Below are 14,353 nucleotides of genomic sequence, written 5' to 3' on the forward strand. Positions count from 1 at the left end.
AGTCTGATGCTCAATTTAAGTCTTATAAGTCTATGATTGCATTTGCTCTCTCACATTGATATTTATAGATATTTAAATGGCTAGCATCCTTATCTAAACTTTCCCGGGTCTACAGCATAAATGGCACAAAGTATTATTAGTCTTGGTCTTGAGGGCTAAGATTAGATGCATAAATGCATCTAAGTGTACTAGCAGAATTCCTTATTCTTAAGTTTCACCAGTTACTGTGAATTCAAAAACATGGTCTCTGCTTTCCAGAATAAATCAAAGCCTACTTCTGGATGCTAATAGAGTATGGATCTCAAAGAAAATCATGTATTGATCACATTTAATGTTCTCCTAGACTGGTAATATCAGTTTACATTAGCAAGATTCTAATATACTTGAATTTGGTACAATATATTTTTAATGTTTTAAAATTTTTCATCACCTTTTCAAAGATTTAAAAAATTTATTAAACTTAAGATGGAAACTGAACTGTTCTCTTTCAGGGAAATGTAAATGTATTTGAAAATATAATGTTATGGTAGCTTTTTCAATATGGTGACTGTGTTTTAAAAACACAGTTTTTAAAACTAGTTATTTTTTGAGACAGAGTCTTGCTCTGTTGCCCGGGCTAGAGTGAGTGCCGTGGCGTCAGCCTAGCTCACAGCAACCTCAACTCCTGGGCTCAAGCAATCCTTCTGCCTCAGCCTCCGCCACCATGCCTGGCTAATTTTTTCCATATATATTTTTAGTTAGCCAGATAATTTCTTTCTATTTTTAGTAGAGACAGGGTCTCACTCTTGCTCAGGCTGGTCTCGAACTCCTGACCTCGAACGATCCACCTGCCTCAGCCTCCCAGAGTGCTAGGATTACAGGCATGAGCCACCGCGCCCGGCCAAAAAAAAATAGTTATTAAAGAAGTATACTATAGACACTTGTTTACATGTTCAAAAAACAACACTAGATTATACCTTTATACCTCCAAATTTATTTATTAAACACAAAATTATAGCCTTTGGAAAAATCAAATGACAAGAGTAATATATAATAACATATTTGTTAAGTTCCAAATTTTAACCTTATATATTATAGTTCATAAGATTAGTACAGATAGAGTGGAAGAAGAAAAATAGTCTCAAAGAACTAATTATAATCCAAGTTTCAAGCCCACTCACCAATTGCTAGCCCATCACTGAAGTTGTGGATGCCATCCCCCATGATTACCATCCAAGCTATGTTAGCTATTCCTGTTTCTTTCAGATCTGATCCAGAATGACAGGGACCATGTGAATGATGAGAATGTTTGTGGTGCCACTGATGATTATGTTTCCTCAGCACAGTTTTATTCTCATCATGGTGGTTATGTGCAGTCGCGTGGAGATCATGCTCATGAATGGTGTGTAATCCATCACTGTGAGAATGGTCCATGATTTTCTCCTCTTCTACAGAAAGGTAATTTTTAGGCGGGGATTCTTGTTGGCCTTCTAAATCTGTCAGTTCAGTTTCATTAAGTCGATCTTCAGAAATAACCGAGTCATCAGTTCCTATATATGTATAGCAAAGAATATGCTTTATCAGCAAGTAAATCCATGAATATTTGCTAATTTAAACCCAGGCATAACAGCAGTGTAATGAACTTTTCTTAAGTGAATGTTTTTAAAAATTCTTTAAAAAATATATTTCCCTAAAATTTTTTAGAAGCCATTCTAATTGAAAAATATTTTCTTGAGTCTGATCAATCAATCAACCAATAAAAACATGAATGTGCACACTCAAAAAACAAATTGAAGTTTGGAGAGTTCAAAAGATGTTGCAGATGTGGTAAATGGAAGGGAAATGAAATCAAAAGCAGGAGAAAAGTTAGAAAGCATGAAGATATTATGAAACTTAAGGAGCGAACCATGGAAGAGTTGATAAAAAAAAAAAATCAAAGGGTAGACTGTTATTGTAGTAGTTACAGAATAACAAAAGCAACCCATAATTTTTCAGAGAAAAAAGGAATCTTAGTGTTTACCTCACTCTTACCTTTTATCATTTAAGAAAACAAAGACAAATAAAATTTAAATAACTTGCTTAAGTCATGTATGATTAGCTGATGTCAACGTTCTTTAAATCCCTCAATGCCCTGCCTATTTAACAATGCTACTCAGAGAACACTGCTAGGATGAAGTTCAGAAACGATTATAAGTAATAATAACATCTGATAAGCATTTTTTAAAAAATGAAGGTGGGTCTTTCACTAGTTTTCCAAAGCCGTTTATTACCTGACAAAGATCTCAGTATTTCCCAAATTGTATTTTGGGGCAGAGTTCTACAGTTAGAGTCTAGGCTGCCCTCTTCTGCAGAAAATCATTGGTGGATTTAGGGGAAATATAAGTTTAAACAGAAAGGGAGAAAAATTAGGTTAAAAAACTTCTTTAATGTTTCCTGAAAATTACAAAATACCTCATTACATCTATCAGGTAACAGAACAGATGAATGGATGAGCAGAGATTTTAAATATAAAGGGTAGGCCAATTCTCCTTTTTCCATACAAAATAAATCATATGGGGAGGAAATCTTCATGCTTAAGAAATAAAACTAACACTAATCCACCACTTTGAATGCCTGTTTTTTGTTTCACTCATATTTTTTTCTGTAAACTACAAGTGTAAAACATTCCTTGCCCCATGATATAATTCCACTATTAAAAAAAATAAACTAACAAATAAGAGCACAATTAAGACACATTCACATTTAAGGAAATACATGTTAGAAACTAATATTAGGGAAGCCACAAAAACAAAAAAATTCAAACAACACAGGCATAGTTTAAAAGTAATATTTCAATTTCTAGATCTTAAAAGTTTCTCTTTAGTCAGAATTGTTGTCTACCGGCAAGAGGCTTGAGTTGAAGCCAGTCAGCATCTGGTGTATTGTTTAACTTATGATCTGAAAGCTTTCTTCCAATAGTTGATTCTTCTGTGCTCTGCTTCATAAACCATTTCTGTTTTCCCTAAAAAAGGCATCTGATTAGTATAAAATCTGTAGCCATAATTAGTAACAATATTCACTTGTTAACATCTACGGGACAAACTGGTGTTAACTTTATATGTAAATTATTTAGAAAAGGGGTGAGAAAAAGTTTTGTAGAAGTTATTCAAGGAATCTACCAGATGAAAACTCCAACTAAATTTGTATTTTCTTTTAATGCTCAACTAAGAGGTTCAATTTATCTACTTAAAAGTTAAGAATAGAGTACACAGTACTAAATTATTATATGCCACCCAAATGAGTGAAATATGTGTAACATCCCTTATTTAATAGTGTAAGATAATAGAAAGTTCAAAAAAACTAAAGCTTATTCTTTTGAATTTGACTCTGTATTTAATGCAGTCTCACATTTCCCTGTATGTGACATAAAAAAAGAGTCAAATTTGAGTTAGAATCCTAAATTTGTAGTTTACAGCTAAGCCTAGAGAAAGTTTGTTAAATTTATTGATCAAGAATACTACTCATCTGTCAAATAAAAATAAGATTCTTATGAGGATTAAATGAGGTGATGTATGAAAATGACCTATCACAGTAATAGATAAGCATTCTTTCTTATCACCTTGTAATCAGACAGTAAATATAATTTAATCCTATGGTCCCCAACCCCACGGTGGTACCAGTCCACGACCTGTTAAGAACCAGGTCGCGCATCACCACCTGAGCTCCGCCCCACCCCCTGCCCCTATCTGTGGAAAAATTGTCTTCCAGGAAACCTATCCCTGGTGCTAAAAAGGCTGGATACCACTGATCAGTTATCAATTACTTGTAAATACTAATTACTGTATTTCATTGTTTAGGTTTGACTTTTTCCTGTCATACGCCTTAATACTCTGACTTTTTAGTACTTTCTTCTTTTATCAATGTAACTACCACTAATAACTCTTCCAACTTAAATTTCTGCTTTTAATGTATGTTAATTTAAGAAACCAAATAATCGAGTATGTTAGAACAGCATGAAAATAGTCATTGTTCCCTGGGAGATGATTACCAATTGGCATGTCCCACATTTCAGATGTTTAAGTCTTCTATCTGCTGCATAAGTACTCTTGTATAGCTAGTTGAGTATGGGGTAACCTCAAAGATGGCTACCATCGGTTTCCTCCCTCTCTCCCTATGTGAGCATTCTGCTCCACCCGTCAAAAGGTAGGGTCTACCCCCTGCCCTAGAATTTTGACTGTTTTCTTTTTTTTACTTGTTCTGACCAATAGAATGCAGCAGAAATGATTCTGTGCCAGTTCCAGGACTAGTCTTAAAGACGCCTGGCAGCTTTTGCTTTTGCTCAGGGAAACGAGGCACTATCCTATGAAGAAGCACACACTTGACTATAAAAACAGGCCATGTGGAACATCAAGATGCAGACAGGGAGTGAAGTATTTTTGGACTTTCCAGCCCTATCCAGCCCAGCCCATCCTAGCCCAGTGGCCAGATGAATTTGAATGTAGTAGTGTGAGTGACTTTAGCATATGTCAAGTAGAGCAGAACTGCCCCGCTGAATCCTGCCTAAACTCCTGACACACTGAATTCTGAGTAATAATAAATTGTTGTAAGCCACTAAGAAAAACTGGGAAAATATAAAATATTCAAAAGAAAATAATAATATGGAGATACCCCAAAGAAAAGAAACAGTAACCATGAGTCAAAGGGGGAAAAAAGGAAGGAGGAGCTAACACTAGTACCAAGTCAATGAGCAGGATATAGAAATTAAAGAAAATACAAATACCAGATGGAACTTTTTTATTAATTGCTTTGGTTCTGCTGGTCCACTCTCCTAGAAACTTGCAAATCATTACCCTTAAGGCCCAAAACTTACTGAAACAACTCAGCAACTGGTGTATTATTTAACTTACGGTCTGAGAGCTTCCTTCCAAAAGTTGATTTTTCTATGCATTTTTCAAATGTCTGTTCTATTCAAATGCCACTAATTCTCTTTCTTTTTTTTAAAAAAAAAAGTCATATCCTTTTCATCTTAGGTTACTTACTGTCCTATTACTCATAAAAGAGATGCCCTGACATATCTGACCAGATTCCCTTCTTTGATATACTTGAAGAATTTCTTACTATTAGATTTAGAGCACACACCCCCACCACCAGCACCAAAGGTGTTCCTTTCAGTTTTTTATTTCCTACAATTTCAAATTTACAAAAAAGCTGCCATGTTTTGGGAATTCCAATCTTGTATCAGTTTTCTTTGCAAAAATAAATGTGTTTAAATTTAGGTTCAAAGTAAGATCAAGAAGATTAAATTATAAAAAACAAAATCTTGTTTATTTTGAACTGTCCCTTGAAGGACTACATTTTATACTTACCTGTAAACTACACAGTCCCTAATGTTTTGCACATTTAAATACCTAATATTTGCCGCTTCAATGTTAGTAGAGACACAATTGAAGAGTATTAGGGTTCACAGTTCAGGCTGAGTACTCTTAATCCAAAAAGCTCCAAAATCCACAACTTGTTGAGAGCACTGACATGACACTCAAAAGAAATGCTCTACTGGAGCATTTCTGAGTTTGGATTTTCAGATTAATGATGCTCAACTAGTAATTCCAAAACTACTTTACATATTTTGCAATATGTAATTTATGGTACTGATGAACTATTAATTACTTATATTTCTGATACCTAATCAACTATCAAGTCCTCTTATTGATACTCTCATTTAAGTAATTCTCTTAATCATCTTTCCTTCCCCATTCCTTCTGCCATGACCCTAGTTCAAGCCCTCATTACCTCTCTTCTAAATTATTCTGCAATAATCTCCTTACTCAACTCTTACTTCCTTCTAGGCACTTCTGTTTCCCACCATATTTTATTCTCCACTCGTCCATCAAATTACTTCACCTTCCACATACACTTCAAAATCCAAATGCTGGCCGGGTGCGGTGGCTCACGCCTGTAATCCTAGCACTCTGGGAAGCTGAGGAGGGAGGATCGCTTGAGCTCAGGAGTTCAAGACCAGCCTGAGCAAGAGTAAGACTGCATCTCTACTAAAAATAGAAAAAATTAGCCAGGCAACTAAAATTAGAAAAAAAAAATTAACCAGGTGTGGTGGTGCATCCCTGCAGTCCCAGCTACATAGGAGGCTGAGGCAGGAGGATTGTTTGAGCCCAGGAGTTTGAGGTTGCTGAGCGAGGCTGACGCCACAGCACTCTAGCCTGGGCAACAGAGCGAAGACTATCTCAAAAAAACAAACAAACAAAAATCCAAATGCTGTTAGATCTCTTTCACTTTTCTCTAAGTTGAACCTTCCCAGTTCCTTTCACCATTCCTCAGGTAATACTTAACTGGGCTCACCATCTTAATCATCCCTTCTTTGGAAGCAATCAAATATGTACTGACTAAAATATGGTAACTAAAATTAAATATACAATTTGACACATGATATGAAAATACAGATGAGAAGATATCTTTCCCATGATTTAGACAGCTACCGGAAATTGTGGGGAAGGAGTCACAGTCACACAGCTAGTTCTGTATTCCCAGTTCAGCACTCTGCTCCAAACCATATTTTGTCTTAAGGGGATATATACAAAACACATATATAGGCAAACAAAACACATACATAAAAATAACATAAAATTGTATCTTAAGAGTAGACTGTACATATTAAGACCATGATTATCCTGAGTTTTTGAAGGGAAAAAAGATATTTGGAGTTAACTAACAAAATGTAAGAATTTTCTAGCTCTAACTTTTTTGTGTGGAAAGCTTTACTTAAACAGACTATACTGAAGATAATCAGCATTAGTATCACAAACACTTTAGTGAGATGTATTCAGGATAGGCAGATGTGAACTGATGTGAACGGAAAGGGGTGTAAACCATAGTGAACGGCAGTGGCCCTGAACTTACTTCTAAAATATCTAAAATTTTTTTAGATATTTGTTTTATTCTCATAAATGTGAAGTGAAACACAGACAGTTGCATGATGGGGTATTTAATCAATAGTCTGACCAAGCACCATCTCCCAAAAGGTGAGTCACTCTCGGAAAAAAAAAAAAAAAAAAAAATCAACTTTCATCATTTCATTATATTTTCTTCCTACAAAGCCCCGTTAAACTGACTTCTTATCCCTAATACTTCTACCATTGCCAAGGCATTTCTGATAAGGAAATGCGTCCTGTAAAAAGATTTTCATTAAAAGATATTATAATAAAATCCACTTGTGATCAAAAATATTACCTAAGATTGATGAGACTTGCTTCTATTTATATATTTTTGCATTTTTATAAGGAACATAAACTAGCCAATAGTTTTTTCCATCCTAAGCCATTTAATTAGGTATGATACAACATAAATGAACTAAAACAAAGACTGCTGTATTTGGCATTATAAATGCCAAAACAAATATAATAACAAAAAATGGCAAACATCAAACACAGCTTTTCCTCTGAAGATTAGCTGTTAAAAAACAGATTTAATAACACAAACATCATAATTTTTAAAAAGCCTAGAAAGATAATTTTTTGGTTTTATCTCAGAAAATGAAATAAACAATTAAAAAATACTTACTCTTTGTTGTTTGTAGTGCTTAAACATTCTAATACAGTGTTCAATGATAAATAGCAAATAAATGCCTCCTAGAGCAACAAGTCCTTTCAAAACAGCATCATATTCTTCCAAAAACTTCTTAGATTCATGTCCATGAGAATGTCCATGTCCATGTGCATGTTGATGACTGTGATCATGTCCACCCTGAGACTGTTAACAATAAAGAAAACTTCTAAACAAGTAATTGAAATGCTATTTAAAATTTTAAGATTATAATTTCCTAGAGAACGCAAAAAAAATACATTTCAATATTTAAAGTGCTCCCCTAGATATTATTAAGATTATTGCACTTAAAGATTAAGTAGTCTTCCATTTAATCTGCTTTACTCACTTATCTAAAAAGTAGATTTTATATTAACTACAAAACAAAGACCACAAATTAAAATGCCTATAAGATATATTTATACTATAGAGAGATAATCAAGCCAGAAGCAGCCAGAAGTAATAATACGAAGTGATGAGTTCTTTGTAAATCAAAGTGAACAAGACCCACTGAAATGACAATTATTTAGTAAAAATAAAACAAAACACACAAACTAATTCATCAGCAGGTCACTACTTGTGACCCTCTGTAATCTCTTTCTTAAACTGATTATATTTTTATAAGATTCTTCTAAATTATTTCAAAGAGGTGATGAGCTTGTGATCTCTGTATATACTCTGAAACATTAGCAAGAGTGTGTACATAATTTTCTACATTTTAAAGCTTTAGCAAAAATAAATCTATGTACAGAAAAAGTTACATTTCAACACTGTGAAATGTACAAGCATCACAATATTAATCTTAGAGAATTTAAGTTATGTAACTAGACTTAAGCATTTTTCTTTCTTGTAACATTTGTATATATTCTTTCTCTGTTAAACAGTGGCCAATAGAAGAGATTTCTAAACCTCTCACAGGAGGTTAGACCACTCAACAATGGTCAATTCAATGGTTAAGTTTAGTTAACCATTCTTACTAGAAAAACAAGTTAAGCAGCACTTAAATATTGTTCTCAAATCATCTGCTCTTACTAGGCTTAGTTCTAAGATTATTTCTGTTCCTGATGGTTGGTAGAAAGGACAAAACAAAACATTCATATACACAGTCTTAAGATTCATTAATTCATTTTTTTTTTTTTTAAAGGCAATGCCATACATTGTTCTTAGATTGGAATTCCGGAATTATCAGCCAAGAGTGCAGAAGGGGAGACAAGTTATACATCACACACAAATAAATCCTGTCTCTAGAAGGGAAATATTCAATATTGCAATTTTATATTTGGAAAAGAAAAATCTCCATTATTCTCCTAATTTGAAGTAAAAACAGTAAAAAGTGAATCAAATACTCCTAGCTGATGATAGAGAGCTATTTATCTAGCTATCAATAGGTTACAGATAGCCATCTTTTAAAAAGTTCATAAGCATGGTACTAGAAGCATAGGCTTGTGATCTATCATTAGAAGTGTCCCCAAAGGGAAGAGAACAAGCGGTATGCCAGATGAAAAGATAAATACCCCCGCCCCATGTATAATGAGCTAAAAGCCTAAAACAGTTAACTGAGCATGTCTGCCTACTACTGCTCAAATAAAGATGCTGATGGCATACTGGCTATATGCACAATCAATTACAACACCCCATACACATTTCTTCTAAAGGCTTACTTGATATCCCACATAGACAAAAAGATCACTCACTAATTTTTTAAGTATTCATTTTCAGAACTGCTAATATAGCACATTTTAATCCAATGAGTATTTTTAAAGACTGGTGAAAGCAAAGCTGACATTACCAGTCTTTGCTGCTACTTAAAAACCTAACGATTCGGTTTATTTCAAAAATAATGCTATTAAAACTGTAAAAACAAAAAAAAATACTTCATCCTATAAACAAATAAAACATCACAAATACCAGATTAGTGCACTACAACTTGCTAATGAAGGACTCTTTTAGCTTAAATATCTTTCACTTTTAATTTTTTAAAAGATTAGTAAGATTTCTTACATGGGGCAGTAGATGAAGAAGGGCATCTCCACTCATTGTTCCTACAGCTAGTGCAACAAGGAATGTGAGAAGGAACTTGAAGCATCCTTGGTTAATGATGGGAACCAAGATCACACCTAGCAAGGAAAGCAGGCTAATGACAGTGATAGAAATGATTCCACAAATCCATGCTGTAAGAAAGAAATTAATAGTCAACATTAGTATTACAATATAAACCAAAAAAGCTCTGAAGAAGAATAAACATAAGATAAACCAGTCATGGAAGACAAATTATCTTACTCAGACTATGCTTTTTAAGAAGTTTTATGGCACTGCTAAAAACAAAACAAAAATATGACATATAACCAACTAGAACACTTAAAAAAAGAATTAAGAAATTCAGAAACTTAAGTTATAAATAGTACCTTCACACAATAAAGTGACTATAGTCAACGATAAGTTAACAAAAAGAGTGGAAATGGAATGTTCCCCAAGAAATGATAAATGCTTGAGGTAAAGAATATGCCAATTACCCTCATTTTGATTTAAGACACATTGTATGCCTGTATCAAAACATCACAGGTACTCTAAATATACACAACTATTATATACCCATAATAATTAAAAATAAAAAATTTGTTTTAAATAGTACCTTCAATGGCCCATGATTGACTTAAAATGGCTTAAGGCTGTGAGTTACTCGTAATATCTAGACTGTAAATAAAAATTTCCTAATGTGTAAAGGAAGAGCCATACCAATAAAACTATTTAAAGAATGTAATTATAAAACTCATGTGAGAGCATTAAAAAAAGCCAAGTATCTACCTAATCTATCATAATATTTGAAAATCTTTCTAATACAAAGTTTAAGAAACATATCAGCCCAAAATGGAAATATACTCACATGATGAGATAATAAAAAAATCTTTTTACTGGTAGCTTGATCATAACAAAGGATAATTCAGTCCTATTTTCCTTGATTTCTTCTAACCTCTGCACCTGGTTCCAAACTTCCTTTCCTCCAATTTGGCTTTCTGTACAATTTACCAATTTTTAAAATCTCACTATATAATTTTAACTGGCTCAGGACACAAGAGAAATGCTTTCACAACATGACTTGTAAGAAACACAGGTGTGGTGGGGAAGAGAAATTCTGCATGTTTCTTTATCCACATCATTCATGAACAGATAAGATACCAGAAATAAATGCCAGTGGTTCAAGGGATGGACCTTTTCATTACAATTTCTATTACTGGCCAAAAATGAAATAGAAATGTTATTATTTTTTAAAATTCTGCTTATTTTAATATCTAGCTACAGAAAATCTTACTGAAGAGTGATAATTCTACAGAGGTTTTAATCTAAAATACTACTTTTTCTAATCAAATCTAATAGGACTATAAATCTGGTGAAAGACTTTAAGTGTGTGATAAGTGAACAAAGGAAAAATGCATCTGATCATCAAGCTAACTTAAAATTTTCAAAAACAAAGAAAAGACAGATAAGGAGATGACACTAATTAACCCAATAAATGCTGTACTTTATTGATAAAATTGTGTTTATCCATTGGACATCGTAGTCACAGTATCCAATGACATAACACTATAGCCAATATTCATTAGCTAAATTATCTCACAGAATTAAAACAAGAGGTCATTTATCACTAAGGTAAGCTCTGTGGTTTACCCTATATCTTAAAAGACAATTATTAATACTATCATGTAAATAAAGGAAACTCAAGAGAGTAAAAGAAGATCCAAACACACAACCAATATCAGAGTGAAAAAGATCAGGAGGGGCAGGGCACTCAATTCCTAAGGAACCAGAGTTAGGAAAAGATTTATTGCAAAGTTAATATCCCGGAAGACACCTGCAGATCAGCTGAGTACTGAGAGTGTAGTGTCCTGCAGAATGGAAACTTAAGTTCAAGGTCATGGCAAAACATCTAAAGTCCATTGCCAGGACGGTGATGGTACAGGAAGGGAAGGTGGTAGGTGCATACAGGACTAAGACCCTAAACAGAATCCTCACCCTGGATGGGCTCATTGAGGACATTAAGCGTCAATGGTACTATGAGAAGCCATGTAGCCGGCAACAGTGGGAAAGCTATGAAACCCATGGGTGGATCTACAAGGTGGAAATGGCTTGCAAGATCAACTTCTTGTGAAAGAATCAGGCAGATCCATGGCAGGGATGCTGAGGCCTGTGGATACGACACCTAGTAGGAAACCCTCTTCCAGTTTGTGTCTCCACCTGTCTTCTTTCTACAATCCCATTTTCTATTACCTTTCTCTACAATAAACTCAATCACATATACCCACAAAGGCCTCCACATATAGAAGTAATCCGATTAATCAGCAATGCACCCTCCACTTTATTAAGTGAAAGAAGAAAATGAGTCCAAAAGTAGTCTAGGAGCAGAATGGCCTTTGCCAGGGGCTGAGGGAGGGGTTAATGGGTACAGAATTTCAGTTTGAGAAGCTGAAGAAGTTCTGGAGATGGATGGTGATGATGGCTACACAAAAACGTGAATGTACTGTACTTAATGCCACTGCGTTGTATACTTAAATGGTTAAGATGGTAAATTGTTATGTATATTTTACTACAATAAAATTGTTTTTTAAAGTCTAGGAGGTGAGGAAATTTTCTAATATATTGTGAAATCTACCTACCATTTCCTACAAAATTTTTATGAACCCCAAATCAAAATCTTATTGGAAAAGCATCTGTTACTCTTTACAGAACTACCACCTCCTCCTCCAATTGCTAGGTAAAGAGGAGAAGATGCATGTACATATTTGGAATAAATTCTGCTTCTGAAACACCTATCTAAAAACAAGAAAAAAAGAAAGAAAGGTTAACATCCTGGTTAGTGGAACAAAAGGAAGATTCCCCCAACTATTGCTGCCACTACAGGGCACAGGGAACTAAAGGCAAAACTTCTAGAAAGAAAAATATATGGTCAAATAAGGTTTAAAGGCTAACTTAATAATAATGATCAAGTTACTTTGTCCCCTGTTCACAGACAGGAACAACAAAATCTGTGGAAGAGCTTAATGAAATAGATCAGAGAAGTGGCTATAGGTATAAATTTTAGACATGAGGTCTTGGAGCCAATAAAGTTATTGGACAATTAAATCAAAAATTTTTGACAAAACTACCACAGCTCTCTAGTTTCCATCATATTAGTGAGGAAAAAAGGAGACAAAAGGGACAGGATACTTACAATAACTAAATGGGACAAATTGAGGTTGGTAACAAAAACACTAACCTGAAGATAAAACATATCTCCTAGAGTAAGACACAACTCTCCCTTCCCAAATATATTCTTCTTAAATTTGGCAATAATCCAATCTAGAAGCAATATATCTCAAAGCAATAAGCTAAAAGCAACTTCAATTAAAAACTTAAAGAAAAAAATGCATTAAACTACTTGGAAAAACCAATAATTCATACTCTGAGATACTCTGCAGGAGAAAAAAGGAATAACTGTATATACTCACTAATGTAAATATATATAGACAGGGATTGCCAAAACTAAAGAGAAGACCTGAAATACACAATATAAACACAGTAAACAAACGGTGACTCTTCATAATTCTTAGAAATTTTTATTAATCAGAATTACTTTGGCCAAAAATACACTAGAATTAGTCACCAAAATTACCCAATAAAAGTATTTATTTTATTCCTATGCATTAATGTCCAAGACAATTCATGTAACCAGATTAAGATGCTAAATTAAAATCTGTATTTGTAAAAATCTAGTTGGGTAAATCTTGTTAATCTGATTTATTTTTTTTCTAGGGCTACATTACATTCTACACTGGGAAATACATGTTCATTCATTTTTGGACTTGCCTATTAAGACATTTGCAATATAAATTAAATTTCTAAATCTTAATATAGAGAGAATACCATTAATTTGATACAGTATACACCTGTGATGATTAACAATTTATACAATATAACAAGCTAATAAACAGTATTAGAAGCATACTTTAAAATTTGAGCTTATTACATTTTGAAATTTAAGACCATATTAAGACAACACATATATTCTTATAAGCATGTTTATAAAAATCTACTCATTAAAGAGTTGAGAGAAAATGTGATTGTATTACGTAATCATAAAACTAATGTCTGAAAATGAATGTTATTCTAAGTACATATTTCCTTTCTGCAATTATCATAATATTAATTTCTGGCTAGGGATGTCTTAGATGTGAAGAAGAGTCCAGAGAAGATTCTTTAAAGCCAAAAACATTTTGCAATGTTCTGAGAAAATGACTCACAATCCCACATGGCTTTTGGTAAATTAGCCAAAAACCAAGTCACCAAATAACAAATTAATCAAAATCTAATTCAATAAAAATCAATTTGTCAATATGTTAATGGAAGAGCTAATACATTATAAACGAGGGCCAATCAGCAGATTGACACACATGAACTAGCTAAGTACTTACACATGTAGTTGGGAAGGGTCTTTATGTGAATTCATGTGTGCACAAATTGGTACATGTCATATGTATTATACAGTCCCATGTACAATTTCCTATGTATCAGCTGGGATGACTATATCTCTTTCTCATTCACTTAAGAAAGCAAATCTGTGAACTAAGAGAAAAAATGCTTTGAAAGAGAAAAGCCGACCCCTTATGGAAGTTTTGTGCACTGTTGGTAGGAATATAAAATGGTACAGCCACTGTAGAAAACAATTTGGCGGTTCCTCAAAAAATTAAAAATAGAATTACCATATGATCTAGCAATTCTGAGTATCTACCCAAAAGAATTGAAAATAGAGTCTCAAAAAGATATTTAT

General features: G+C 33.6%; 2 protein-coding genes across 6 annotated transcripts in view; one reads left to right on the forward strand and one right to left on the reverse strand.

The window, feature by feature from the left end:
• Positions 1–14,353, reverse strand: part of SLC39A10 (solute carrier family 39 member 10) — a 63,584-nt gene that overhangs the window by 18,417 nt on the left and 30,814 nt on the right. For all 5 annotated transcript variants that reach the window (XM_045558987.1, XM_045558983.1, XM_045558984.1 and 2 more), the window contains exons 4-7: positions 9,553–9,722; positions 7,531–7,719; positions 2,860–2,980; positions 1,161–1,529 (exon numbers count right to left, since the gene is read on the reverse strand). In XM_045558987.1, the coding sequence (XP_045414943.1) occupies positions 1,161–1,529; positions 2,860–2,980; positions 7,531–7,719; positions 9,553–9,722 (849 nt within the window). The remainder of the gene's footprint in view (positions 1–1,160; positions 1,530–2,859; positions 2,981–7,530; positions 7,720–9,552; positions 9,723–14,353) is intronic.
• Positions 11,465–11,698, forward strand: LOC123643442 (28S ribosomal protein S21, mitochondrial-like). Its single transcript, XM_045558988.1, has one exon. It carries the CDS (start codon positions 11,465–11,467, stop codon positions 11,696–11,698), a length of 234 nt encoding a protein of 77 aa, XP_045414944.1.

This window comes from Lemur catta, chromosome 8 (genome assembly GCF_020740605.2).
Source record: "Lemur catta isolate mLemCat1 chromosome 8, mLemCat1.pri, whole genome shotgun sequence".
NCBI lineage: Eukaryota > Metazoa > Chordata > Mammalia > Primates > Lemuridae > Lemur > Lemur catta.